Source organism: Moschus berezovskii, chromosome X, assembly GCF_049115385.1.
Source record: "Moschus berezovskii isolate FMDL1 chromosome X, NW_MosBer_1.0, whole genome shotgun sequence".
Classification (NCBI taxonomy): domain Eukaryota; kingdom Metazoa; phylum Chordata; class Mammalia; order Artiodactyla; family Moschidae; genus Moschus; species Moschus berezovskii.
The window spans coordinates 28,556,943-28,582,603 of record NC_142488.1 but is presented as its reverse complement, the minus strand read 5'-3'; the positions used below and the strand labels follow the sequence as shown (position 1 = coordinate 28,582,603).

Here is a 25,661-nt window from a genome sequence, read left to right as displayed (position 1 = left end):
ATGCTGCTCTTTCCATTAAAACGATAGGGAGATGCTTTATAAAGACTCAAGGGCAGACACTACAAAAACATAGAGACTGTGAATTAGATATAGTGAAAACAACTGAAAAGGGATATGAAGGAAAATCATAAACATCTAATAGGATTCTAGTCTCAAATTAACTGTTCTTAAAATGTCTTTTTTTTGCTCCATTCTAAAATGAAAACAGGAAATTATAGATCGCGGTGTAGCAAACTAGCCTGCTGTCTGTTTTTGTAAATAGTTTCAGTGGAACATAGCCACACCCATTTCTCTACATATTGTCTGGGCCTGCTTTTGTGTTTCAGCACCACAGTTGAGGTCTTACAACAGTATTTCAGGTCTACAAAGCTTAAAATGTTTATTGTCTGGCCCTTTACAGTAAAAGTTTGCCCACCCCCACTTTAGATCATCATTACAGGTAGAGTTTATTTCTGAAAGACAATATAGAAGTCTGGCCAGCACACAAAGAAAAGGTCTTGGTCTAACATTGAAATATTTCTTTGGTCCTATTTTTCTATCCTTAAGGTTGCTGTGTAACTGTTAACAATTCTGTGTGCAAGTCAGCCAACCCAACGTTACTTACTGTTCTAAATTATGGCAGCTGAGAGAGCTTCTACTCTCTTTTCAAGTACCCCATTACCATTTTAAAGCAAGATTACACAGTAGAAGCAGGAGAATAAAAAGATATGGAACTTTGTACATTATACAGAAGCACATTTCCATGTGAAACTTGAGCACTCTGGTTGAGTACCCTTATTTTCAGAAGCCTAGGAACTCTACAGCCTAGTAGCTGTAAGCAGTGAAAGACACTGTATGGGAGATTATACAAACTACTGTTACTATATTAGAAGCTTGCATCCATTATTTTGTTTCTGTGTTCTTTGAAGATAAACAAGAATCCCTGAAACATTTCATTAGGATATTTTTAGTAAAGGCCTTATAGGATCTAGAAATTAAATCAGCAGCTATAACTCAAGAAATTGAAGAAATAACATATCCAGCATCTTAAACCATAAAAAGATATAATTAATAAGTACCATTATGGCTTTCATGAGTCATCATGGGATTTGTTTTCAGAAAATTATTAAACACAGCATGTCTGAATGGAATCGAAGTACTTCTATAATAGGACCTGCAAGGAAAACCGTTCTTAAGGTTTTATAAACAAAGACCTACCTGTGTTTTTGGTCTCCAGTGGGCCACAAAGAGATCTTTTTGGTGCTGTGTTAGTTGCTCAGTGGTGTCCGACTATGACCCCATGGACTGTAGCCCACCTCTGTCCATGGAATTCTCCAGGCAAGGATACTGGAGTGAGTTGCCATTTCCTTATCCAGGGGGTCTTTCCGACCCAGGGGTCAAACCTGGGTCTGCTGCATTGCAGGCAGATTCTAATCTCCCTTCATAAGGGGGTCCAAATATATCTATTTTATACTAAGCTCCATTCTTACATCCTCTGGAAAATTGTGTACTGAGTTTCCAACCTCAGCATTTCATCTAGAGATTCTAGACATTTTCTGAGGTGAAGCATTTGGATTTGATAGTTATCAGTACATGGCTTGATAAAAGGCAGCTTTATTTTTACTTTTGGTGAACTAAACTTTCTTGGGGAAAAAACTGGGTTTAAAATTCAGGAGATTCAATATATTTAAGCTATCAGTACCACACAACATCATCTGTGAATAAGCATGGATACAGTTTAAAAGCTTAACTGGAATTGTGCAGAACTACTGGCAAGTTTCAATGACAGGTTCACAAATGTGAACATAGGACCCAAAGCTGGCATTGGATCAAAACCAACTTTAGAGGAATCATGTCAGGAAAAGGAGCTGAAACAGAGACTGTATCAAGGAGTAAACAGTTTAAATGCGAGAGATGAGATTGTTCTGTTATTCTAAAATTGACAGCATGTCATTTTTTTTTTTATTGATAAGTCTGTGGGCAACGTTTGGAGAAGGAAATGGCAACCCACTCCAGTATTCTTGCTTGGAGAATCCCAAGGACAGAGGAGCCTGGTGGGCTGCCGTCTATGGGGTCACACAGACTCAGACACGACTGAAACTACTTAGTAGCAGCAGCAGCATAGGCAACATTTAAGATTCTCCTTTTCTTAAAGATTGGAATCCCTAAGCTGCTGATATCATAACAACTTGAATTATCTATGTCAATGTATATGTATAGCTTCTTCTTTACCTGAATTTATAGTGCATAAAAAATTAAGGTAAATAAAACAGACACAAATGTAAACTGTGTCATGGTTTTGTTTATTAACATCTAAACAGGGAAATCAGTTCAGTCATCCTTTCATTTCTCTTCTTCATTAAGCTGTGCCACATACTTAATCCTGTGAAAAGAGATAAGCTTTATAGTTAAAAAATGTTCCTGTAGGTAATAGATTGTAGAAAGACACTTGGGTCTTTTCTCACAATGCTTAAACACTTTCAATGAGAGAACAAACAGTAAGATAGTATAATGAATTATAAACTCCTGGAAAACCAGCTCCCCTTTTTAGGTATTTTTTTCCTCCTATATTTTCCCTAACAAAAAAATGCATGTAACAGGAGAAAGACCCCTAAATGCCTGCTGATCTTATTTTCTTTATAGGAAACTTTGATCCAAAAGCTATGAATAATTTTTATGACAACATAGAACCTGGTCCAGTTGTACCACCCAAGCCGCCTAAAAAAGGTGAGTAGCAAAATGTCACAGACGTCACAAAAATGCATGTGAAAACAATTTTGGAGTTCATCCAAAAAGCTAAAGAAATTTCCATTAGAGATAGCATTTTAAATGGTATGCTATTGATAAACTTTACTTTCTAAAAACTACAAAAACTAACTCTGAGAGTTATTGTCAAGGGTAACTAAAATGGAATATATAATTTATTTTTTAAAAATAGCTTTCAGTTCAGTTGCTCAGTGGTGTCTGACTCTTTGCGACCCCATGAACCACAGAACACCAGGCCTCCCTGTCCATCACCAACTCCCGGAGTCCACCCAAACCCATGTCCATTGACTCGGTGATGCCATCCAACCATCTCATCCTCTGTCATCCCCTTCTCCTCCTGCCCTCAATCTTTCCCTGCATCAGGGTCTTTTCCAATGAGTCAGCTCTTCACATCAGGTGGCCAGAGTATTGGAGTTTCAGCATCAGTCCTTACAATGAATATTCAGGACTGATTTCCTTGAGGATGGACTGGTTGGATCTGCTTGCAGTCCAAAGGACTCTCAAGAGTCTTCTCCAACATCACAGTTCAAAAGCATCAATTCTTCGGCGCTCAGCTTTCTTTATAGCTGAAGCGACTTAGTAGCAGCAGCAGCATCTGCATATCTGAGGTTATTGATATTTCTCCCAGCAATCTTGATTCCAGCTTGTGCTTCATCCAGCCCAGTGTTTCTCATGATGTACTCTGCATATAAGTTAAATAAGCAGGGTGACAATATACAACCTTGACGTACTCCTTTTCCTATTTGGAACCCATCTGTTGTTCCATGTCCAGTTCTAACTGTTGCTTCCTGACCTGCATACAGGTTTCTCAAGAGGCAGGTCAGGTGGTCTGGTATGCCCATTTCTTTCAGAATTTTCCACAGTTCATTGTGATCCACACAGTCAAAGGCTTTGGCATAGTCAATAAAGCTGAAATTGACGCTTTTCTGGAACTCTCTTGCTTTTTCCATGATCCAGCGGATGTTGGCGATTTGATCTCTGGTTCCTCTACCTTTTCTAAAACTGCCTTGAACATCTGGAAGTTCACGGTTCATGTATTGCTGAAGCCTGGCTTCGAGAATTTTAAGCATCACTTTACTAGCGTGTGAGATGAGTGCAATTGTGCGGTCATTTGAGCATTCTTTGGCATTCCCTTTCTTTGGGATTGGAATGAAAACTGACCTTTTCCAGTCCTGTGGCCACTGCTGAGTTTTCCAAATTTGCCAGCATATGGAGTGCAGCACTTTCACAGCATCGTCTTTCAGGATTTGAAATAGCCCAACTGGAATTCCATCACCTCCACTAGCTTTGTTCGTAGTGATGCTTCCTAAGGCCCACTTGACTTCACATTCCAGGATGTCTGGCTCTAGGTCAGTGATCACACCATCATGATTATCTGGGTCGTGAAGATCTTTTTTGTACTTGTACAGTTCTTCTGTGTATTCTTGCCACCTCTTCTTGATATCCTCTGCTTCTGTTAGGTCCATACCATTTCTGTCCTTTATTGAGCGCATCTTAGCATGAAATGTTCCCTTGTTATCTCTGATTTTCTTGAAGAGATCTCTAGTCTTTCCCATTCTGTTCTTTTCCTCTGTTTCTTTGCATTGATTGCTGAGGAAGGCTTTCTTATCTCTCCTTGCTATCCTTTGGAACTCTGCATTCAGATGCTTATATCTTTCCTTTTCTCTTTTGCTTTTCGCTTCCTTTCTTTTCACAGCTATTTGTACGGCCTCCTCAGACAGCCATTTTGCTTTTTTGCATTTCTTTTTCTTGGGGATGGTCTTTATTCCTGTCGTACGTACAGTGTCATGAACCTCCATCCATAGTTCATCAGGCACTCTGTCTATCAGATCTAGTCCCTTAAATCTATTTCTCACTTCCACTGTATAGTCATAAGGGGTTTGATTTAGGTCATACCCGAATGGTCTAGTGGTTTTCTCTACTTTCTTCAATTTCAGTCTGAATTTGGCAATAAGAAGTTCATGATCTGAGCCACAGTCTGCTCCCGGTTCGGAATATGGTTGTTTTACAGTGTGTTAGTTTCAGGTATACAGCAAAGTGATTCAGTTGTACACATATCTATTCTTGTGCACATTCTTTTCCCATATAGGTCTTTACAAAGTATAATTCTCTGGGCTATGCACTAGATCTTTGTTGGTTATCTGCTTTATATACAGTAGTGTGTGTCTGTTAACTCCAGCCTCCTAGTTTATCCCCACCTTTCCCCTTTCATAACCACATCTTTGGTTTGGAAGTCTTTGAGTCCGTTTTCATTTTGTAAATGGTTTGTATCAGTTTTTTTTTTTAACTACATATATAAGAGATATCCTGTGTATGATCATCTCTAAGTACATCCATGTTGCTGCAAATGGCTACATAATATTACATTGTATATATGTACACATCTTCGTTATCCATTCCTCTCTCAGTGGACATTTCAGTTGCTTCCGTATCCTAGCTGTTAAAAACACATGCACCCCAGTGTTCATTCCAGCACTGTTTTATTAAGTTATGATTTATTTAAGTCATTCCAGATATATGTCCTGAAGTGGGATTGCTGGATCATATGGTAGGTCTGTTTTTGGGGGGTTTTGTTTTTTTTTTTTTTTTGAGAAATCTCCATACTGTTTTCCACAGCTGCTATATTAACAGCGTACACTTCCTCACTACTGTGGGAGAACCTTAGCAATACAATTATTTTTCAGTTTGTGGGTTGCCCTCCTGGTGGTTATGAGACGTTATTCTGTTGTGAAAGTGTCCCTCATACCATCTTGTTGTGGCTTCTTCTTTGTCTTTGTATGTAGAATATCTTTGTTGGTAGGTTCCAGTCTTTACTGTCACAGGTTGTTCAGCAGTTATTTGTGATTTTGGTGTCTTTGTGAGAGGAGGTGAGCTCAAGTCCCTTTACTCTGCTGTGTTGTCTCCCTTCCCCGAAAATAAGTTGCACAAGGGTGTTAGGTGGTGACTGTTACAAATGTAGTCAGCACTATAAATTAAACTATAGTCCTAAAAGATAGTTCTAACAATATGATGGGAACTTAAACAGTGTTATTTTAAAATGGAAACCTTGATGTACAGTAAATCTAGGATTATTTGAGAGGCCACAAAAGAATCCTTGTGTATTTAACAGGTAGGCATAGCAATTAGATTGACACTAGGTGTCTCCTCATCAAGGACAAAATAAATGTTACATAACAAAGATTTGGAGGAGTCGCTTTTGCATAATTCTTACATCATTTCTATGTGATATACTGAACTTCCAATTAACCATTTTCTTCTCCATTCTAGTAATTCTCAAGAATGTCATGAACTATGCATTTCATATCTTAATATTTTTTTGCTTAATCTCTTTTTGCTTTAAGCAACTCAAGATAGACTGATCATAAAGACATGATATTGGAAAATGCATTACCTAAGGATGTAACATTTTATAATCTCAAAACTTAAAGCAGAATTGAAAATTCTACACAAGTAATGTTACCTGCACTCCAGTACTTAAATTTTGGTTGAACAGCTTTGTGTGCAACACTCAGTACAAAGTATTTCAAGTATTTCATTTATAGGTTGCAATGGAGTACATGTTCTTTCCATTGTGTAATAGTACTATGGATATTTCAACTGACCTGAATTTAAAATAGCCGCCTGCTGTCTAAAAACAGTGTGAAAAAGAATCTTAATGGATGACTACCAAATACCAGATTTGTGTCTACTGGATTACCTAGTGGTAATCCAGTGAATTGATTCAAGGGCTGTCATGGAAAAATCACCCTATTTAAGGGATATATCCAGTGTGAACCACCTCATTAGCATAAATTCTATGGTTTGAAGGGCCCACCATATTTAATAAAAATACTTCTATCTCTTGGGAAATTTCAAGATTTTAGAGGTAATCTTCCAGGAGCTAGGGACAAAGCTAGATCTCTCTTTGAGCAAGGCCAGATTCTTTACAGTAGTGCATAGAAGGAAAGTTATAGCTTTAAATGCCCATGTAAGATAAGGAGATCTAATATCAGTGACAAACAGTTCTTCCTAAGAATCGAGAAGAGACCCAAACTAAGTGGAAGAAGGAAAATACAAGAACCATTGATGACACAAAAACAACAGAGAAAGTTATCAAAACCAAACATTTGCTCTTTGAAGGGTAAAAAACAGGAAAAAAACCAGATTACCAAAATCAGAAATGAAAAGATAGGATGAAATAACTGTTAATAGTTGTGTATGTAATTAAAGAAATTGAATCCATTATCAAAAGATTCCCCACAATGAATACTTAAGAACTGGATGGTTACACTAATGATCCCCATAGAAATCAAGTATTTAATGAAGAGAGAATACCAATCATACAAACTCTGAGGAAACAGAGACGGAAGGAAAGCATCTAATTTTCTTATGAAGCCAGTAGGACTCTGATTCCAAAACCTGATGCACATTACCTACCTCCCCAAAACAAAACAAACTTACAGATCAAATCCTCATGAACATAAAAGCCAAAAAAAAACAAGAATAAAATATTCACAATATAAAAATAGATACTACATCATGACCAACTTGGGTTTAGCTCAAGAATGCAATGTTCAGAAAGTAAAGGAGCATACAATCATTTCATTATACAGGAAAAAACATCTGATAGAATTCAGCAGCCATTCCAGATGATGATGATGATTTATGAAGAAAATCTAGAGATACCCAGAAATGACAATTAGAATAAGTGACACACTTATTAATAAATTTAACCAGAGATATGTACATTGAATATGATAAAACACTACCAAAAGAAATCAAACAATACCTAAATAGTCATAAACCATGAATTTTTTTAATCAATATTGTTAAGATACCTATTCTTTTCATATTGATGAAATACCATTTTTAACTGTAACTTTTCTTTTTTTGGTATGCATTAATATGATTCTGAAATTCATATGGAAATGCACAAGACTTAGAATATCCAAGTGGAATATAGATGTTTATCTGAATAATAAGTGTGATAATTTAAGAGAAAGAAGGAAAACCAGAGAAACCTTTTTGGACTAGACTTTGCAGTTAAGCAACGTATGTGTGTGTGTAAGCTTTTCAGCTGATTCAGAAAGTATCCCCCCACCTTGACTTATACTGGAGAGGGCACTAACCTTGCTGTCATACAACTTTAGCACTGGTTCTGATTGTCTTGGCCACCTGACCTTGTTTATATCCAGTTTGTACACCAATAGAGGTGATCAGTCCAAATATTTAGCTTCTGTACGGGGTTGTTATAAGAGTCAGTGAGAAGGAGGTATGTGATGCTATAAAAGGGGTTACAAATCTAAGAAATAGAACTTATTCTTTGGAGCCTAAAGGAGATGTTTACTCTGCTTCACAACACTTACATTGTGAAACACTGATCTCCAAAGGTTGGTTGAACTAGAGGACTGCTTATAGGCTCAGAGCAGATTACAGAATTTTAAATTTTTGTTTCTTAAGGTTAAATAATATGAAGTCTGCCTTTTTTGACTTTTGTGTATATGTTAGTCGCTCAGTCGTGTCCAACATTTTGTGATCCCATGGACTGTAGCCCACCAGGCTCCTCTGACCACAGGATTTTCCAGGCAAGAATACTGGAGTGGGTTGCCATTTCCTTCTGCAGGGGATCTTTCCAACCCAGGAATCAAATCTGGGTCTCCCACATTGCAGCCAGACTCTACTGTTTTTACTTAATACAAAACACTGCTTACTGATTACCTAAAAATTAATAGTATTCTAGCCAGAAATGGGTATGCCTGTAGTCCATGTTGTGAGGGCTGCTGGACTTTTGCACACATAGGTAACTGGAATTTATGAAAAACTGGGGAGTATGTGTTACCAGTACATAATATTACTTTCAGTTGGTTATTTTTCAAGTACTATTTTGGTTCTTTATTTATAAAATGCTGTAGTCTACTGTTACCTTTAATGTGGATAGTGGACTTTAAACCCATAATTTTCTAGTAACTATTGGTTAATCAGGGAATTGCTAAAGTATAATGTCCCAAATTTTGTGTTCATACTGACGTTTAATTATTAGCACTAAGTTTGCACCCTAACTCACTCGAACCTGTTAAATTGGTGAAATCAGGCATGCATTCCAAAGTAATGGAAGAACTTCTAAGAGCCATTCTGGATAGGTTGTAAAAGCAGTATTAAATATGGCCCTTGCCTTCCTGGGAGAACTAATGGTAGCATCAAGTAACACAAAGAAGAAATACTGCATGTGTCCTGTGAAAGATTCTTGAGAGCCTGTCCACTCTCTTCTAATGAACGGCTTGATCCCTTCTTCCTGGCTTTGCTTCTTCTCATGCAGACTCATCAGACCCCTGCACAATTGAGAGGAAAGCCCGAAGAATTAGCGTGACCTCCAGAGTACAGGAGGACGTCCATGACACCCAGGCAGCAGCTACAGATGGTTTGTACTTGTATGTCTAGACTTTGTGCAGCGTCCAAACACATGTGTTAACCCATATAGAGTTATCATAAGTAAAGGTCAGTCTTTTTTTCCTTTAAGACATTACTCTTTACTGAGTTTCTAAGGCTGTGCAGTCCAATAGCAACACAATTAGAGCCACATACATGATTTAAAATTTTCTGTTAGCCAAAGTTTTATAAGAGTGAAGTGTTTTTTTTCTACCTTCTTTATTTCATACTAACTTTTCAAAATTTGGTATATATTTTCTATTTATAGCACATCTCAATTCAGAGTGACTGCATATCAAGTGGCTAGTGGCCCACCATATTGGACAGATTCTTATAATAGTGTCTAGTCTTCCCAGGGGGAGAAGTCAATGGCAACCCACTCCAGTACTCTTGCCTGGAAAATCCCATGGGTGGAGGAGCCTGGTAGGCTGTAGTCCATGGGGTCGCGAAGAGTCGGACACGACTGAGCGACTTCACTTTTACTTTTCACTTTCATGCATTGGAGAAGGAAATGGCAGCCCACTCCAGTGTTCTTGCCTGGAGAATCCCAGAGACGGGGGACCCTGGTGGGCTTCCGTCTATGGGGTCACACAGAGTTGGACACGACTGAAGTGACTTAGCAGCAGTAGCAGTCTTCCCAGGTGGCTCAGACAATAAAGAGTCTGCCTGCAATGTGGGAGACCCAGGTTTGATCCCTGGGTCAGCAGGATCCCCTGGAGAAGGAAATGGCAATCCACTCCAGTATTCTGGCCTGAAAAACTCCATAGACGGAGAAGCCTGGCAGGTCCCAAACTTGAAATTTTTGAATCGTTGTCTCCATCTGGTAGAATCAAACACAGAGAATATGCTCAATAAGAACTTTATATACTGATAACATATTTAATATATTCTCTCTCAGATTCCTTATTTCCCATAGGGTTCAGTAGCTATAGCCGGCGCTGTTTTTCGCTGGTAAACTCCCATATACACTCCAACTTCTTTTGTCTTAGCTGAAGATGCTAAGATTTCAGCCATCCCAGCAAGTTACTCAGTTTTCCTGGGTATCACTCATGTATACAGGAGTATACATGTTAATAAACTTTAATCTGTGTTTTATTGCAGGGGTGTCTCAGCCAAGAACTCAGAAAGGTATAGGAAAAAGAATTTTTCTCCCCTACAGTCAAAACAGTGAAGAGAGCCCCAGGTATCCTAGATTAGTTTAAAAGATTTCCCAGTTATTTCTGTAGGTTAGAACAAAGGAGATCAAAAAACATTTGCATTGCCACAATCTAAAACTGAAAGCTGTGTTTGCAGTTAGCACAGAAAGATGGAATATAACAGTTTATGGGTTTAACATCTGAACTTTTCTGACTATGATTCTTCACAAAATAACAAGTTGCCTGCCCTAGAAAAGCATAGAGAGAGGACCTTTTATGGAAATGGCATACAGCACATTTTTCCTCAAATAGAAGCTTCAACAGAAGTGTCTTTTATTGCTCCATATAAGACAAAAGAGACAACTATTACACTTACATCTTTAGGAGTCGTGAGCCTGTCGATGCAAAAAAAAAAAAATTAGTTGATCTGCAGAAGAAATGAAAAATTTTATTTGAGCCAGCCTGAGAATTATAATGTGGGAGAGTCTTTCAGAAAGTACTGAGGACTGTTCCATCCATTTGAAGTCAAAGCACAGTTATAAGAACACCATTGGGTTCATAAGCAAACATGTGAACAATTATTAAATTAATTGGCATACTGGCCTGGCCCAGAATCTTGGATCAGCTGTCTACTTCCTGCATGTCTTCTCATCCTGGTGATATGGTACCACTGGTCTTCATCAGTTTTGATGTCAGAAGTAGGAGTTGCAGAGCCTGATACAGCCCCTTCCAGTGTGGCTGTAAAGAATCCTTTATTTAATGTATTTTCCAGTATGCATACTCTCCTCGCAGGTCATGATGCATTTGATCTTCATCCAAAGATAGATTACTGAAACAACCTTTACAGTAATTAGTCTTGGGCAGTAAATACAAAAACCTTAAAGACAACATGAGAACATAATGTCCTTAGTAGAATTTTTCCCTCTAAAATTACCCTCATTTTTATAGAATATTGCCAAATTAAGATTTGCAAAATAAGTCTGGCTTCAGTAAACTTGGCCTGATTATTTACATAAGTATAATTTATCATACAGACTCTCTTAAGTTGACTGTGCTTGAAAGTTGCTGTAAGTTATAATTAGCTTGAAGGGAATGGTTGCCTTATATATGGAAAATATAAGTTAAAACCCAAAATATTTCAGAGGGAAAAATACTTAATCAATTCAGTGATTCCTATGTGACTAATCTTTGATCTTGTTATTCTGTTAATCAGATTTAAGAAGCCATCAGGCTTGTCATTCTTATAATTTCTTACCCAGTTCAGTGGTATGATCTGAAAGTTATTAGAAACAAGCATTTTTTGTTTTTTTGCAGAATGCATCAGAATAAAACAGTAAAGATCTCTACAGGACTTAAAAAGTCATCTTTAAAAGATCTGACTACAATGCAAATGAACAAAAATTTTCCTATTTCTGTGGCATACCACAATTTATGATAATAACTAGAATTATGACTGATAACATTTTGCTAGTGTGTACCATGTACCAGGTTTTTAGGAGCTCAGTATAATTTCTAGAGTATCTGGCGTGCTGTGATTCATGGGGTCGCGGAGAGTCGGACACGACTGAGCGACTGAACTGAACTAAACTGAACCCATATAATAGAAGATTTGTCACCATTTGACCATGCTTCCCATGTAATTTAACATACCGTTCCGTTCCGTTCAGTCGCTCAGTCATGTCTGACTCTTTGCGATCCTGTGGACTGTAGCCTACCAGGCTTCTCTGTCCATGGGATTCTCCAGGCAAGAATACTGGAGTGGGTTGCCATTTCCTTCTCCAGGGGATCTTCCCGACCCAGGGATCGAACCCGGGTCTCCCACATTGGAGGCAGACGCTTTAACCTCTGAGCCACCAGGGAAGCCCATACCAGATAAGCCTAATTAATTATCTTTTCTTTGATAAGTAGAGAAAACACATTTCTCTTGAGGTGTTCCAGGAGCCCTTTGGAAAAAACCTCAGAGTTATCTAAGAAATCAAAAGAATTTCACTTAGAATGTGATCTTAAGGAATTTTGTCAAAAATATTAAGGTTTCAAAGCACTTAGTCACAAACAGGATCACGAGTACTTCGTGATCATGCTTCACAATTAGTGTGAAGCAATACTTATTTTCCCTTAGTCAAAATGACAAAGACTTCAAAACCAAATAAAGAAAGGTATAACAGATTGCTTAAAATGTGAAGGAACTTTACAATATGTTATCAGAAGCAGATTAATATTAGAAGAAAATTTTGAAAACCAAATTCAGGTTTTGTACCATTTTTCCCTTTAATATTAAAATTCATATGCTCAAATTTACTTAGTCCTGACCACCCATAGAAGATTCTTTTCTCATAAACTTTCAACTTTCTATATTCATATTAATTTGTTCCTTATTTTCTTTTCCATTTAGAAATAACCAGCTTTATGACAAAATTACTTCCCATTCCATTAACAGAACACATTTTCATTTCTTATACCTTTTTCTTCCTTGCATACAAAGATGTTTTCCTTATTAGAAACCTTAGTTTCTAGCAAAAACTTAAGAAACAAGTAATTATGAACTGTTTGCCAATCAGGAAATGCTGGCATGACAAACTGGACATATACGATAACCCAGTTTCTTTCTTTTTTTTATTAACACAAGCCTCTTAACATAAAGAGAAGGGATTAGGGGCATGTTAAAGGATTGTGGGCTTTGGACTGTTCCTGGAGCCACACCTCTGGTTCTGTAAAAACTCGTTTTGTAAAACAAGCACAGCTCTTTTTAATTTCTCAAAGAAGTGCATGACCACCTTAATGACATCAAATAACTGATATGCCCATCCACCTTTGGTAGAATGTTTCTCATTTCCTCATTTAACTTAGTGTGTGCGCGCATGCCCATTCATTCAATCATGTCTGTCTCTTTGCAACTCCATGGACTGTAGCCCACCCAGCTCTTCTGTCCATGGGATTTCCCAGACAAGAATACTGGAGTTGGTTGCCATTTCCTTCTCCAGGAGATCTTCCCGACCAAGGGATCAAACCTGTGTCTCTTGTGTCTCCTGTATTGGCAGACAGATTCTTTGCTACTCAGCCACCTGAGAAAGCCCCATTTACTTTGGGAAGAAGGCAAAAAATCCAATCAGGCTCTGAATATCAGATACATGTCAGTTTAGTCAGAAGTGGCCTCCCATCTTGATTATCTGTTTACAGAAACTTTTGAGGGTCCACCCTGGGTTTAAGAAATTCTTTACCTAGAGCACTCAGTTCAGCCTTTGATCTGAAGACGCTTGCATACAGTCTTAGGTGGTCTCATTTCTAATAACCATTTAATACTCTCTTTAGAGTGGAAGGGTAACTCAGAGAATTACTAGAATACAAGGACTCAAAGAACAGGAGAGCATAATTATGTCAGCTTATAAAGTTTTTGTTTAGGTACCTTTATATCATTAATCTTTAGCCTTCAACAATAAATCTTTCATTGAGGTTATTTTGGGAGTTTTGAAGCCGTTGGGGGCTTCTGCATACCAATTAAAAATAGCTATTAATACAGTATTTCAGGATGAGAGCTCTCTAAAATGTTAACAATTTAGAAGACTTACCAATTTAAAGGATCCAAGGAGCTAGCCCTATATTTTCTCCTGCTAACCTCAGTTTCAGAGGCGGCGATGGCACCCCACTCCAGTACTCTTGCCTGAAAAATCCCATGGACGGAGGAGCCTGGTGGGCTGCAGTCCATGGGGTCACGAAGAGTCGGACATGACTGAGCGACTTCACTTTCACTTTTCTCTTCCATGCATTGGAGAGGGAAATGGCAACCCACTCCGGTATTTTTGCTTGGAGAATCCCAGGGACTGGGGAGCCTGGTGGGCTGCCATCTATGGGGTCTCACAGAGTCGGACACAACTGAAGCAACTTAGCAGCAGCAGCAGCAACCTCAGTTTGGAAAAGAAAACGACTCATCACTTTTATTTCCAGTAGAGGGATCCAGGAGAGAGTGACATGACAAGCCTATTCTGCTAGGCTTTCTCTCAGTGCAGTTTTGGAGTGCCCAAGAATCCCATCTTGGCCATTCCAGGGAGGGATTTCCTTTAATTCCTAATTATGTAAGTACTTGTGAGCATACAGAAACCCAGCTGGTATCCCAATAGGTTGCTGTCCACCTGGAAGCTGTTGGGCCTGAGGCACAGTTTCCCAGTATTGATTTAGTGGTCAAATTTCAATATGCATATGATCTGAACTTTCTGAGGACATTGTGGTGGATCAGATAGATGCTGCTTCTGTCTCTAGTTCCCCAAAGAGTTGCCCTTGGCTCCGTTTCTCCCTCTGACAGTCTACTATGCCTGTGGGTCATCAGAACACTGGATGATTTATCTTTACCATGTGCATCCTTAGAAGAGCAGTATTTAATTTACGGTTGTAGTGGAGTTCCCCTGCTGGACCACCACTGCCAGTCACAAGGATTGACCTTCAGACACTAACGCTAGGTTGTCAGTCACCCAAGAACACCACATGGCTGAAAGGAGCAAATGTCCTGTGTTCTTAGGAGCTAAATAATGCAGTCTCCCGTTTTACTACCAGAAGTTTTTTTCCAGCCATATAGCAACTTTTTTCCTTTATTTAGGCCAGTTTACCAAAACCTCAACCACCTGTGTTTCCCTGTGTCTCCTGCCCAAGATTCCCTCCATCCTTGTGTAGGAAATGCATGTGGGACTCTTAAGAGTCCAAGTCTTAAATAAAAACAGCTCAAATAAAATGTTTAGGATTATCAAGGCAATGAGATCCAGATATCAGAACTCATTGGAATACCTAAGAAGTACCAAGAAGCTGGTGGGGCTTAATGGGCCCATGCTGGTGTTGAGTGCTGATTCAGGGTAGATGCCAGCTGTCCTCGTGGGTATCTCTGATATCCTGCCAGCTTCACTATGCATATATCAATGAAAAAATCAGTAGTTGATCTGAGAAAGAAATGGAAAATTTTATTTGAACCGACCTAAAGATTATAACCTGGGAGACAGAAAGCTGTGAGGACTGTTAGAAGTCCAAGCACAGTTCTGCAAGTTGTTTTACAAAGGATTATACTTCAGATGATGTGTCAACAGTGTATACAATCCAGAACTGCATGTACAAAGTGAGGAGTGGGTCATCCTGACCCTTTACAAGATTAAGAAGGAATGGTATCTCCTAAGGAGGTTGGGTTGATACAGATGCAGAGTACACGCTAAAGTGGAAGGAGGAAGCCCAAACAGGCAGAAAATAATTTTCTGTTTAAATTCTTCTGGGCATGCCATAAAATATAACTATTACTTCATCTAGCCAAAAGATACAAGGCGGATACTAATGGGCAGTTAAGAGCAATAGCTGAAGCCAGAGTCAACAAACCCATCTCCTTTTAATAGTCACAAATAGGCTGGAAAAGCCAGTGTTTTTCTGTTTTACTGGAAGGTTGAGAACACCTTCCTGATTGAGCCTGAGCCTTACTGTACTTGCAAAAAGGTTCAGGGTCTAAAACTCAGTTCTCGTTACCTCTTGGGGAATAGTCACACAGCAATTGGTCATTAAACACCAACTGATAAAGCGCATTTCCAGTGGACAGTGTGCTTAACCCCAGATGGTAACTGTTTAAACCTTCCCCAGATCTGAGTTTCTTTTGTCAACCTGCTTAGGAAGGCTGCTTACCTTAGATCTTAATTCCATTTGCAGTTTTTAGTGAGGATTTCTAGGTGTATGGATAGATTTCCCCAGCCTGCTGACCTTGTTCAGATTCCAGGATGGTTTTCCAGCTGGAACTGGGGAGCCTGCTAGTCCCTAACCCCACTTTCAGTAGGTACTGTTCATGGAAGGCAACTCTAAAAGCAAAGAACCTTTTTGAGTACAAGGCCGGAGAGAATGAGGACCTAGGAGGAATATAAATTTTAAGTTTTTTTTTTAAATCCTGAGGACCACCATAAGGCTACCAGCATTTTATATTGCCAGGTATAGACATGTTTAATAACTCACATCTGAAAGATCTTTAAATTTATTGGCAAAAGGCAGGGAAGAATTGAGGATAAAAGTCATATTGAATGAATTTAGCTTCATGAAAAACCATAGTATTTTATCTTTCTGTTTTAACCTTTCTGGGAGGAACTTTTATGAACTGTCACACCATTGACAAACCATTATTGTTAAAAACATGAATATTTTGGAGCTGAAAGTCTCAAGGAAGAAGGCACATGTTTTATGAGATGTTTGATATAGTTTGGCTAGTACTGTGGGTGGTGGGAGTCACTGGCAGGCTGAGGTGGTGAGGGAGAACTTAGAAGGTAGAATTTAACATGCTGTATAACAATTTTTTTTTCCCATTTGACTGGAATAGAGCATAACTGTCCACTATCTAGAGACAATAAACTTGGAAGGTAGTCTGTGCTGGACTTCTAGCTACTTAAGAGGAATAAAATAAATTGTTGAGAACAAATTAGATTGTGTATCCTAAACTTACTGTTCTGCATTTCTAGCAGCTGTGCATACAACTTGGCTTTCTCGTTTCACAAAACCTTTTCCCTTGCTTTTGGTGGGGTGTACTTTTCAATTTCCATTTGGATTATACTTCGAAAAAATATTCAGTCTATTGTCTGTTCTCTTTCTTTCATTCCTAACTTCTCTTAGAGCACCCAGGTGGCTCCAAACAGAGTCCTCGGACACAACCCCGAGATGAAGACTATGAAGGGGCTCCGTGGAATTGTGATAGCTGCACCTTTCTGAACCACCCCGCGCTAAATCGCTGTGAGCAGTGTGAGATGCCACGGTACACTTGAATTCCCAAGAGTCTGCACTAGGTTGAGAGTGTAACTTTGAGCACCCGTTAGAAGAAAAGGAAACCTGGGGAACTTGTTCATCTACCCAGCCTTTTCATTTCAGATGACATGGGGTGGGGGGTGGGGAGAAGGACACTTTAGCCACTTGTGCTCAGTAAAGAAAAAATGGGGAGGGTTTTCCCCCCACTGTCTTAACTCAGTGCAGTTAGAGATAGAAAGGGATACTTGAAATGGGGAAAGGATTCACTCCTGAAAGAATGTACACAGAGAACTGAAGAGCTCTTCTGTGAAACCCCAATCATTCAAGTTACTGCTGAGTGACCCTTATTTTATAAACTAGAACTTTGACTCATGGTGTAACATGTTACAGTTTATGCAGACAAACTGTGAATTGCCAGAGCAGACTTACCTGGTCACAGATCTCTGGAAAACCCAGGCTCCCCAGGCTTCTTCCTGTTGCTTCCTACTGAGGAAAAGGACAGGAGAAGCACTCAGAGGATGTTTTTGGTGGGGGGCAAAACAATAAGGGTATTTGTAATTGCTGCTTTTTTCAGGGGTAATTTCAAACACAGAAACAAGATGTTTTAAAATGTGACTTGTAGCAGTCAGGAATTCGGCATATCGTGCCCTTTGTTCGAAAGTACAATCAGAGGTGATAAGATTCCTTTTGCTTGTACAATGATTCATCAAGCTATATCAACACTGGTAACTAAGACCTAATTATGCCGCAGAATAGGTAGATTTTTTTAAGTTACTGCATGCTTTTATTAGGCCACTGGTTTTTAAAATAACCAAGTCCTTATAAATTCTGATTTTATGAATGACCGTCTCGTAAAACTGCGCTTTGCCAATAGCATAGTGAATGTATGCCAAATGTAAATCCATTCCAAAATCCACTTGGAATCTTGAGCTCAGCTGTGGTTCTATAAGAAACGTTTGCAGTCTGTAGAGCCTCCCCACCCCACCCCGCCTTCCACTTTTGTGATGAGTTCATGATGTTTACAGCACAGAGAACACTTGTGCCATAATCCTAATCCAGCTGAAAAAAAATTACTATTACTCATTCAATAAAGATATATTTGCACATATGTTAACAAATCAGTGTGAGGAAAATTATAGTTAGCCAATATCATAAAGTTGCACCCTGCGCTATTTGGGGAGGAAGAAAAGGTTAGTCAAGAAATAAGAGAAAGGTGAATACAAAGGACTTTGAAATTAAGAACTTAATTTTTACCATACTGTATTCAGAGATGATACTAAGTTTATTCAGATAGTTCAGATGATACTAAAGCACTCCTTGTTTATGAAATTAGAAACTTAGGGTATAAATAACTGAAGACATATAAAGTCATTTGATTCACTAAAGTGCACCACCAGGAAATTATTAATAGGACACTGAATTAGGGCGGTTGACGTTTCTTCCAAGCTCAAAATTGGATTTTGGAATCTCCCCTTATTTGGGTACATGTAAACAGCAATAAAATTGGTAAGTTTCCTAATCCTAAAGGATTTTACCTCAGGTTATCACCTGAGGAGTATCTGCTCTCCCATACCAGCTGTCTCCCTTCTCTCACTCACACACAGGCACGCACGCTCGCTTCAAGCTGTCATTATATGCTATTTAGCAGTAATCTGTGGCAGATCTGGAAAAAGAAGCTGCACTTAATAGCATAATGAAACCAAAGCCATAATAACTTATCATAGCTTTCCATCAAAATCACAATTTCACACTGTACCTGCAGCTCTGAAAACATTTTTTTTCATACATGGAAAATGTCCTGAAAGTATGTACTTGTCTCACAGAGTCAGCGTGGCTATGTAATTACACTGATAAAACATCTCTCATATAACAACTGTGGCAAAACTGTGAAAATAAAGGTGAGAAAGCAGATGGGCTTAAAAGCATTAACCTGAAAATAACACTCATTCTCTAAAAGCTTTTGTAGCACTGGTGTCTGTCAATCTCCAGTAAGTCTATCAATCCTACTGTTCTGTAATAATGCTAATGCCTTTGCCTTTGTATGGTTTCATATCTCTTTAGAGATGGTAAACCCCACTTGGTATTAAGTAACAATATAGGGTAAAAATACATATATTGCTTGATGTTCTAGCTAAAGGTTTACCCAGTATTCTTAGTGATATGCTGAAGTGGCAGCAGTTAACTTGGCAGTTGTCATTTGAGGGTGAAGGTAGCATGTATGAAAACAGTTTGATGCTTTATTAAAACCATGTAGATGACCTTAAAACTATTGCATGAACATACATCCAGGTTATTGAACTGTTATCACACAGTAGATGCATGGTTCCAGTCCTTTGGTGACCTATCTAGTAAATCATTGTTTTCATCTGCCAGGAAAAATGAGATACCAGTCTTATTTGATAGGTGTAGAGGGTGGGGTTTCAGACATCAGAGATTGATGTTTAAGGGAGCTTTGTATACGTTCATTTCTGGTTCTGCACACGTTTCCTACACCAACATAGGCTGTAGTCAGTTTTTAAAGTTAGCAAAATTACTTGACACCGATACATTTGATATGTTTAACTATGTCCCATATATAGACTACTTCTGGCTTGTGACCAGTTTGAACAAGAATTCTGTCACCTTTCAAGATGCCTTTTCAGAAGGATCTGGCTGCTGAGGTGCCTATGCTTTTTGGATCAGTTGGTGCACTTCTTGTTCTAGTAAAAAGGTGTTTTTTTAAATTACAACCAGTTTGATGTATCTGGTAACATAGACCTGACTATACATTTTACATTATTTCACTGTTTTGTAAACTAAGTTTTTTGAAAGCACATTTGTCATTTTGTCCAAGTACATTGCCCCTTATATTTTGAGGTAGGTCTTAAAAGTTTAAAGTTTTAAAAGAGGAGCCAGAAGCTTTCTAAGCCTTGTAAAATGTTTCAAATAATGACCTTGTTTGAGAGAGTTAGAGGCGTGGTGTTTTAAACAAAAGAAATGCATTGTAATAAAGGTAGTTTTAGAGCAGATTAATGATGGTGGGGAAAGTGTTGCTAATTTGTTTATTTCCCTGAAAAAATGGGAGAGTGATGAGCATAATAATTTTTAAGGAGCTGGTCTCAACTTCAGTACTTATAATTATTATAAGAAATTAATGTTTCCTTAAATTTTGACATTGCTATGTCCCGGTTATCTAAGGTTCATATTCCAACTTTCTGTGGCAACTGAACTTTATATAGTATTTTAAAAGGTATCTGTAATGTTTTTGACAGTATAAACAAAAAGCAAGAATATAAGGCCTAGAAAAATTGTCCTTCGAAAATATCAATGATGTACCCTGGAATGTGAAGATGTCCCCTTATAGTTTAAATTGATTTATTTGAATATTGTAATCATTCTTCAGACTTTGAATGAGTCATTACAGTGTGTATCTGTATATCTGTAGAGAAAAATGACAATTGAAATGTAACTTTAAAATCAGAATAAATTTGGCACTGTCTGTTGCACCACTACTGTATCTTTTTGAAAGAATTAACAGTATTTTCTTATTGTAAAAGGTAATTCTGATGATTTCACATTCACCAGACATGTATTTTTTTTTCCTGTATTATTTGCTTCCCCAAATATTTAATACAAGTAGGTTTTGCACGGCTTGAGCATTCAGAGATTAACAGATGACGACTCAGTTTTAATTTCTAAAGCCATGGAATGTTGCTTTGAGACTGAACAATTCTGAATTCTTATTTATAATGAGACCCAATGTCCATCTTTCCCTACTGTAAAAGAACTGATCAATTTCTTGCCTACAACAGCAAGAACTTATTAAATCTTGTAAATACCGTGTCTCTTTTAGATTTCTGTGTATGCTGTGAATCAAATTATTTTGAGGTGAAACTGTATTAAGACAAAGGCATTTTAAAAGGCTATGCATGCATCAAACTTCCAAACAGTACATATTCGGAAAGTCAAAGATTCCTGCGAAATAAATTAATAAAGTAAAAGCAAACACTACATTCTGTATCCTTTCTGTGTAGCTAGAAAAGATTTATAACATCAAACCAGTCTAGTTCCTACATTTATATTTCTGGACTGAAATATGCTGTCTCAGAAACCTCATCTTTCATCACATCTCTGTTCTGTTAGAAAATGTAGTCATGTTATATTTGGGGTATTAAGTATTTGTACATTTCTGTAACTTAGAAATTGGTTAAAAGTATAAATAAGCAAATTTTATATAAAAGGTGGCATATGTTAAGAATTTACATTTTTCACTCCACGTTAATACATGTTACTTACAAAAGAATGACTGGTTCTTTTTCTTTATATCATTTGTAGTTAGTTTTTCAAAGGGAAATAATCACCCTCCTAATCTCTAGTCACCCTTCCCAACTTGTGCACAGAGAATATTGCAGATGAATTTTTGAAGATAGCTTTTTCAATGATTAGGCTTATTTACAGTCAGAATCACTTCCACTACATTTTTTACATATATGAAAAGTGGCAGACATACATACACAAGTTCAGTTCAGTTGCTTAGTCTTGTCCGATTCTGCGACCCAATGGACTGCAGCATGCCAGGCTTCCCTGTCCATCACCAACTCCTGGGGTTTTACTCTAACTCATGTCCATTGAGTTGGTGATGCCATCCCACCATCTCATCCTCTGTTGTTCCCTTCTCCTCCCGCCTTCACTCTTTCCCAGCATCAGGGTCATTTCCAATGAGTCACTTCTTCACATCAGGTGGCCAAAGTATAGGAGTTTCAGCTTCAGCATCAGTCCTTCCAATGTATATTCAGAACTGATTTCCTTTAGGATGGACTGGTTGGATCTCCTTGCAGTCCAAGGGACTCTCAAGAGTCTTCTCCAACACCACAGTTCAGAAGCATCAATTCTTCGGCACTCAGCTTTCTTTATAGTCCAGCTCTCACATCCATACATGACTACTGGAAAAACCGTAGCCTTGACTAGACGGACCTTTGTTGACAAAGTAATTTCTTTGCTTTTTAATATGCTGTCTAGACTGGTCATAGCTTTTCTTCCAAGGAGCAAGCCTCTTTTAATTTTATAGCAGCAGTCACCATCTGCAGTGATTTTGGAGTCCAAAAAAAAAAAAAAAGAAAACCCAGTCTGTCACTGTTTCCATTGTTTCCCCATCGATTTGCCATGAAGTGATAGGACTGGATGCCATTATCTTCATTTTCTGAATGTTGAGTTTTAAGCCAACTTTTTCATGCTTCTCTTTCACTTTCATCAAGAGGCTCTTTAGTTCTTCTTTACTTTCTGCCATAAGGGTGCTGTCATCTGCATATCTGAGGTTATTGATACTTCTCCCAGCAATCTTGATTCTAGCTTCTGCTTCCTCCAGCCCAGTGTTTCTCATGATGTACTCTGCATGTAAGGTAAATAAGCTGGGTAACAATAAACAACCTTGACGTACTCCTTTTCCTATTTGGAACCAGTCTCTTGTTCCATGTCCAGTTCTAACTGTTGCTTCCTGACCTGCATACAGATTTCTCAGGAGGCAGATCAGATGGCCTGGTATTCCCATCTCTTTCAGAATGTTCCACAGTTTCATCTGATCCACACAGTCCAAGGCTTTGGCATAGTCAATAAAGCAGAAGTAGAAACCACAATCACAGAAAACTAACCAATCTGATCACATGGACCACAGCCTTGTCTAACTCTGAAACTGTGAGCCGTGCAGTGTAGGGCTACCCAAGACAGATGGGACATGGTGGAGAGTGCTGACAAAACGTGGTCCACTGGAGAAGGGAATGACAAATCACTTCAGTATTCTTGCCTTGAGAACCCCATGAACAGTATGAAAAGGCAAAAAGATAACACTAAGTACAGAAGGATCCTATAATCCCTGTTTACTCATTTCCCCATTTCCAAAATTATCCATATATAGGCAATCTCATTTCATCTACATTCTTAGCCACCACCACCCACCATTATTTTAAAACAAACCCTAGACATTACAGCAACTCCTCTGTAAATGAACATAAGCATGTTATAACATCTTACAAGATAATATCCAGTGTGAAATTTCCCTAATGGTTTCACCATTTTTTGTAAGTATGTCTAAATTGGGGTTTCAATATTGAGAATACTTGAAATTGATTCTTCTGTATCATACATCTTTAACCTGCATGAATACCTTTGTTCCCTCTCAGAAGTTATAAAGAAACTACCTCATCAAGTATTTGGTTACCCTCCACCACATCTTAGTGTAAAGTAACACATAGAACATCAAAGATAACTTTAAACATAGTATGTGAGGTTTTTTTTTTTCCCTCATCATTTCTCACATCCTGTGTTGTCCCTTTTAAACGGTCTGTTTTGAAATAGAAACTTACTTCAAATCTCAATACCATAATAGTCATTTCTTTATGTTGCTCACTCTGCTACTTAGGCATCTGTGAGACCTCCACCATCTACCTATAATCCCACTACCCATATAGAGATTTCCCTTCAGGTACTCACCAGTTCCATTTCCCACACAAGTGTGGGGAAGACTGCTGGATGTGGGATGTGTCTCCCATTCCAATTCTTCCAAAGACTTCCTGACTTCACTTGGACCAAGAGGCCTTTTCCTAAGACACTGTCCAGGTGGTATGTCAAGGTGGAGCTTTCAAAGGTTTTAATATTATATATAATGTATGGGTGGGATTTGGGTTCAACAGTTTCAGACTCAGTGTTCAAACCATCTCACTTGTCCTGCCTTCGGAAAAGCAGTGGGTGTACTTTTAGCCAGCCTCTCCTGACATTCTAGTGGTAAGAAAGAGAATGTGGGAACATCAGGTGATGCAGCCTAGCTTACTCGGTTTCATATGGTGATTTGGGAACAATAAACTACTAACTTTTCACTTGGAAACTGAACCTGATTTGAGGGGACCTCCTGTTCCCCTTGACCAAGAACCACTAACAGCCATTTCTAAATCCCATCCCTCAGTTATGATTTATTTTAAGCCACTAAAAATAGTCTGGGTGTACATGACTCAAAAAAAGGCACTTGAGGTTGGGGGAGGAGAAAATTGGATTAGCATAATGAAATATCTTACATTCTCTGTACACTTTCACAATGAATCAAATGGTCACAGCTGGCAGGGGTACTCCTGTTTTGAGAGTATCATTTGAGTTTCTCTTCCCAAATTATACTGAAATAACTAATGATAACATTTTTAAGGGATGGAGAACAGGGCAGGCTGCACTCAAGGTAGGAAATGACAAGATGCAGATGTTGTTCAGTTATGCCCAACTCTTTGCAACCCAATGACCCACAACATGCCAGGCCTCCCTGTCCTTCACCATCTCCTGGAGTTTGCTCAAACTCATATCCATTGAGTCAATGATGCCATCCAACCATCGCATCCTCTGTCGCTCCCTTCTTCCTGCCCTCAATCTTTCCCAGCATCAGGGTCTTTTCCAATCAGTCGGCTCTTTGCATCAGATGACCAAAGGATGCAGATGGGGGCTATACTGAGGGTGCTAGCAACCAGTGTCTAGCAGCACACAGTGCCAGCTGCCAGTGAAGGTTAACCTATAAATCAAGTCTTTGGGGCTCCCAAATGGAGGCTATAAAGACCCCTAGATTCTGAGTAGCACATGGATCTGTGCTGAGCAGAAAGTGGGGAGACTGTGGCCACTGCCTTCTGTCTCACTTGCACCACAGTTGACTAAGAAAGGTTTACTTAGTGCAACTTGTTGGGTCACGTTGTTAAGGAGCCTGAGGCACTCAGTCACTTCAAGCTGCCATATGAATATGGAGGAAAGTCTTAGCCTAGCTCAACATTGCAAGGAGCAAGCTTCAACCCTGCAGTAAACACCTAAAAGCAGCACCCACTGGCATTTGCTTATTGACTGCTACTGCTGCTGCTGCTGCTGCTAAGTTGCTTCAGTCGTGTCTGACTCTGTGCAACCCCATAGATGGCAGCCCACCAGGCTCCCCCATCCCTGGGATTCTCCAGGCAAGAACACTGGAGTGGGTTGCCATTTCCTTCTCCAATGCATGAAAGTGAAGAGTGAAAGTGAAGTCGCTCAGTCGTGTCCAACTCTTAGCGACCCCATGGACTGCAGCCTACCAGGCTCCTCCGCCCATGGGATTTTCCAGGCAAGGGTACTGGAGTGGGTTGCCATTGCCTTCTCCATTGCTTATTGACTAGCTAGAAGCAAATGCTTAGCAAAACATTGTATGTCGGGTGGTGCTAGTGGTAAAGAACCTGCCTGACAATGCAGAAGACATTAGAGACTCAAGTTCAATCCCTGGGTCAGGAAGATCCCCTGGAGGAGGAAATGGCAACCCACTCCTGTATTCTTGCCTGGGAAATCCCATCGACAGTGGAGCTTAGTGGGCTACGGTCTATGGGGTCACCAAGAGTAGGACATGAGTGAGGCGACAGCATGCACACGTCTTTCCTATACTCTGTAACCAACTAATTTCTGAGAAGAAGCTACAGAAAAAAGTAGAAAGCTTAATGTTTTCTTTGTTTTAGGATTACAAGATTTAAGCAGTATGACCACATTATCTTTTTAAACATTCCTTAAAAATCAGTCAACAGATGAAAACATTTAGTCTCCTGGAAAAGGGACTTCATTCTAACCAGAATCAGAGCAGAAGAGCAAACTTTGATACCTGATTTCAATTCAAAACAA

At 38.9% G+C, this 25,661-nt stretch overlaps 1 protein-coding gene across 7 annotated transcripts in view; it reads left to right on the top strand.

Annotated features, from left to right (window-relative positions):
- TAB3 (TGF-beta activated kinase 1 (MAP3K7) binding protein 3) overlaps positions 1–20,512 on the top strand; it is a 94,552-nt gene extending 74,040 nt beyond the window's left edge. For 4 of the 7 annotated variants that reach the window (XM_055437852.2, XM_055437851.2, XM_088834091.1 and 1 more), the window contains 3 exons: positions 2,623–2,706; positions 9,041–9,142; positions 16,899–20,512. In XM_055437852.2, the coding sequence (XP_055293827.1) occupies positions 2,623–2,706; positions 9,041–9,142; positions 16,899–17,047 (335 nt within the window). In that variant the 3' untranslated portion in view covers positions 17,048–20,512. Of the gene's footprint in view, positions 1–2,622; positions 2,707–9,040; positions 9,153–16,898 lie in introns of all 7 variants that reach the window. The other 3 variants (XM_055437853.2, XM_055437854.2, XM_088834093.1) reach the window with 3 other exon arrangements.
- Positions 20,513–25,661: the final 5,149 nt, after the last annotated feature.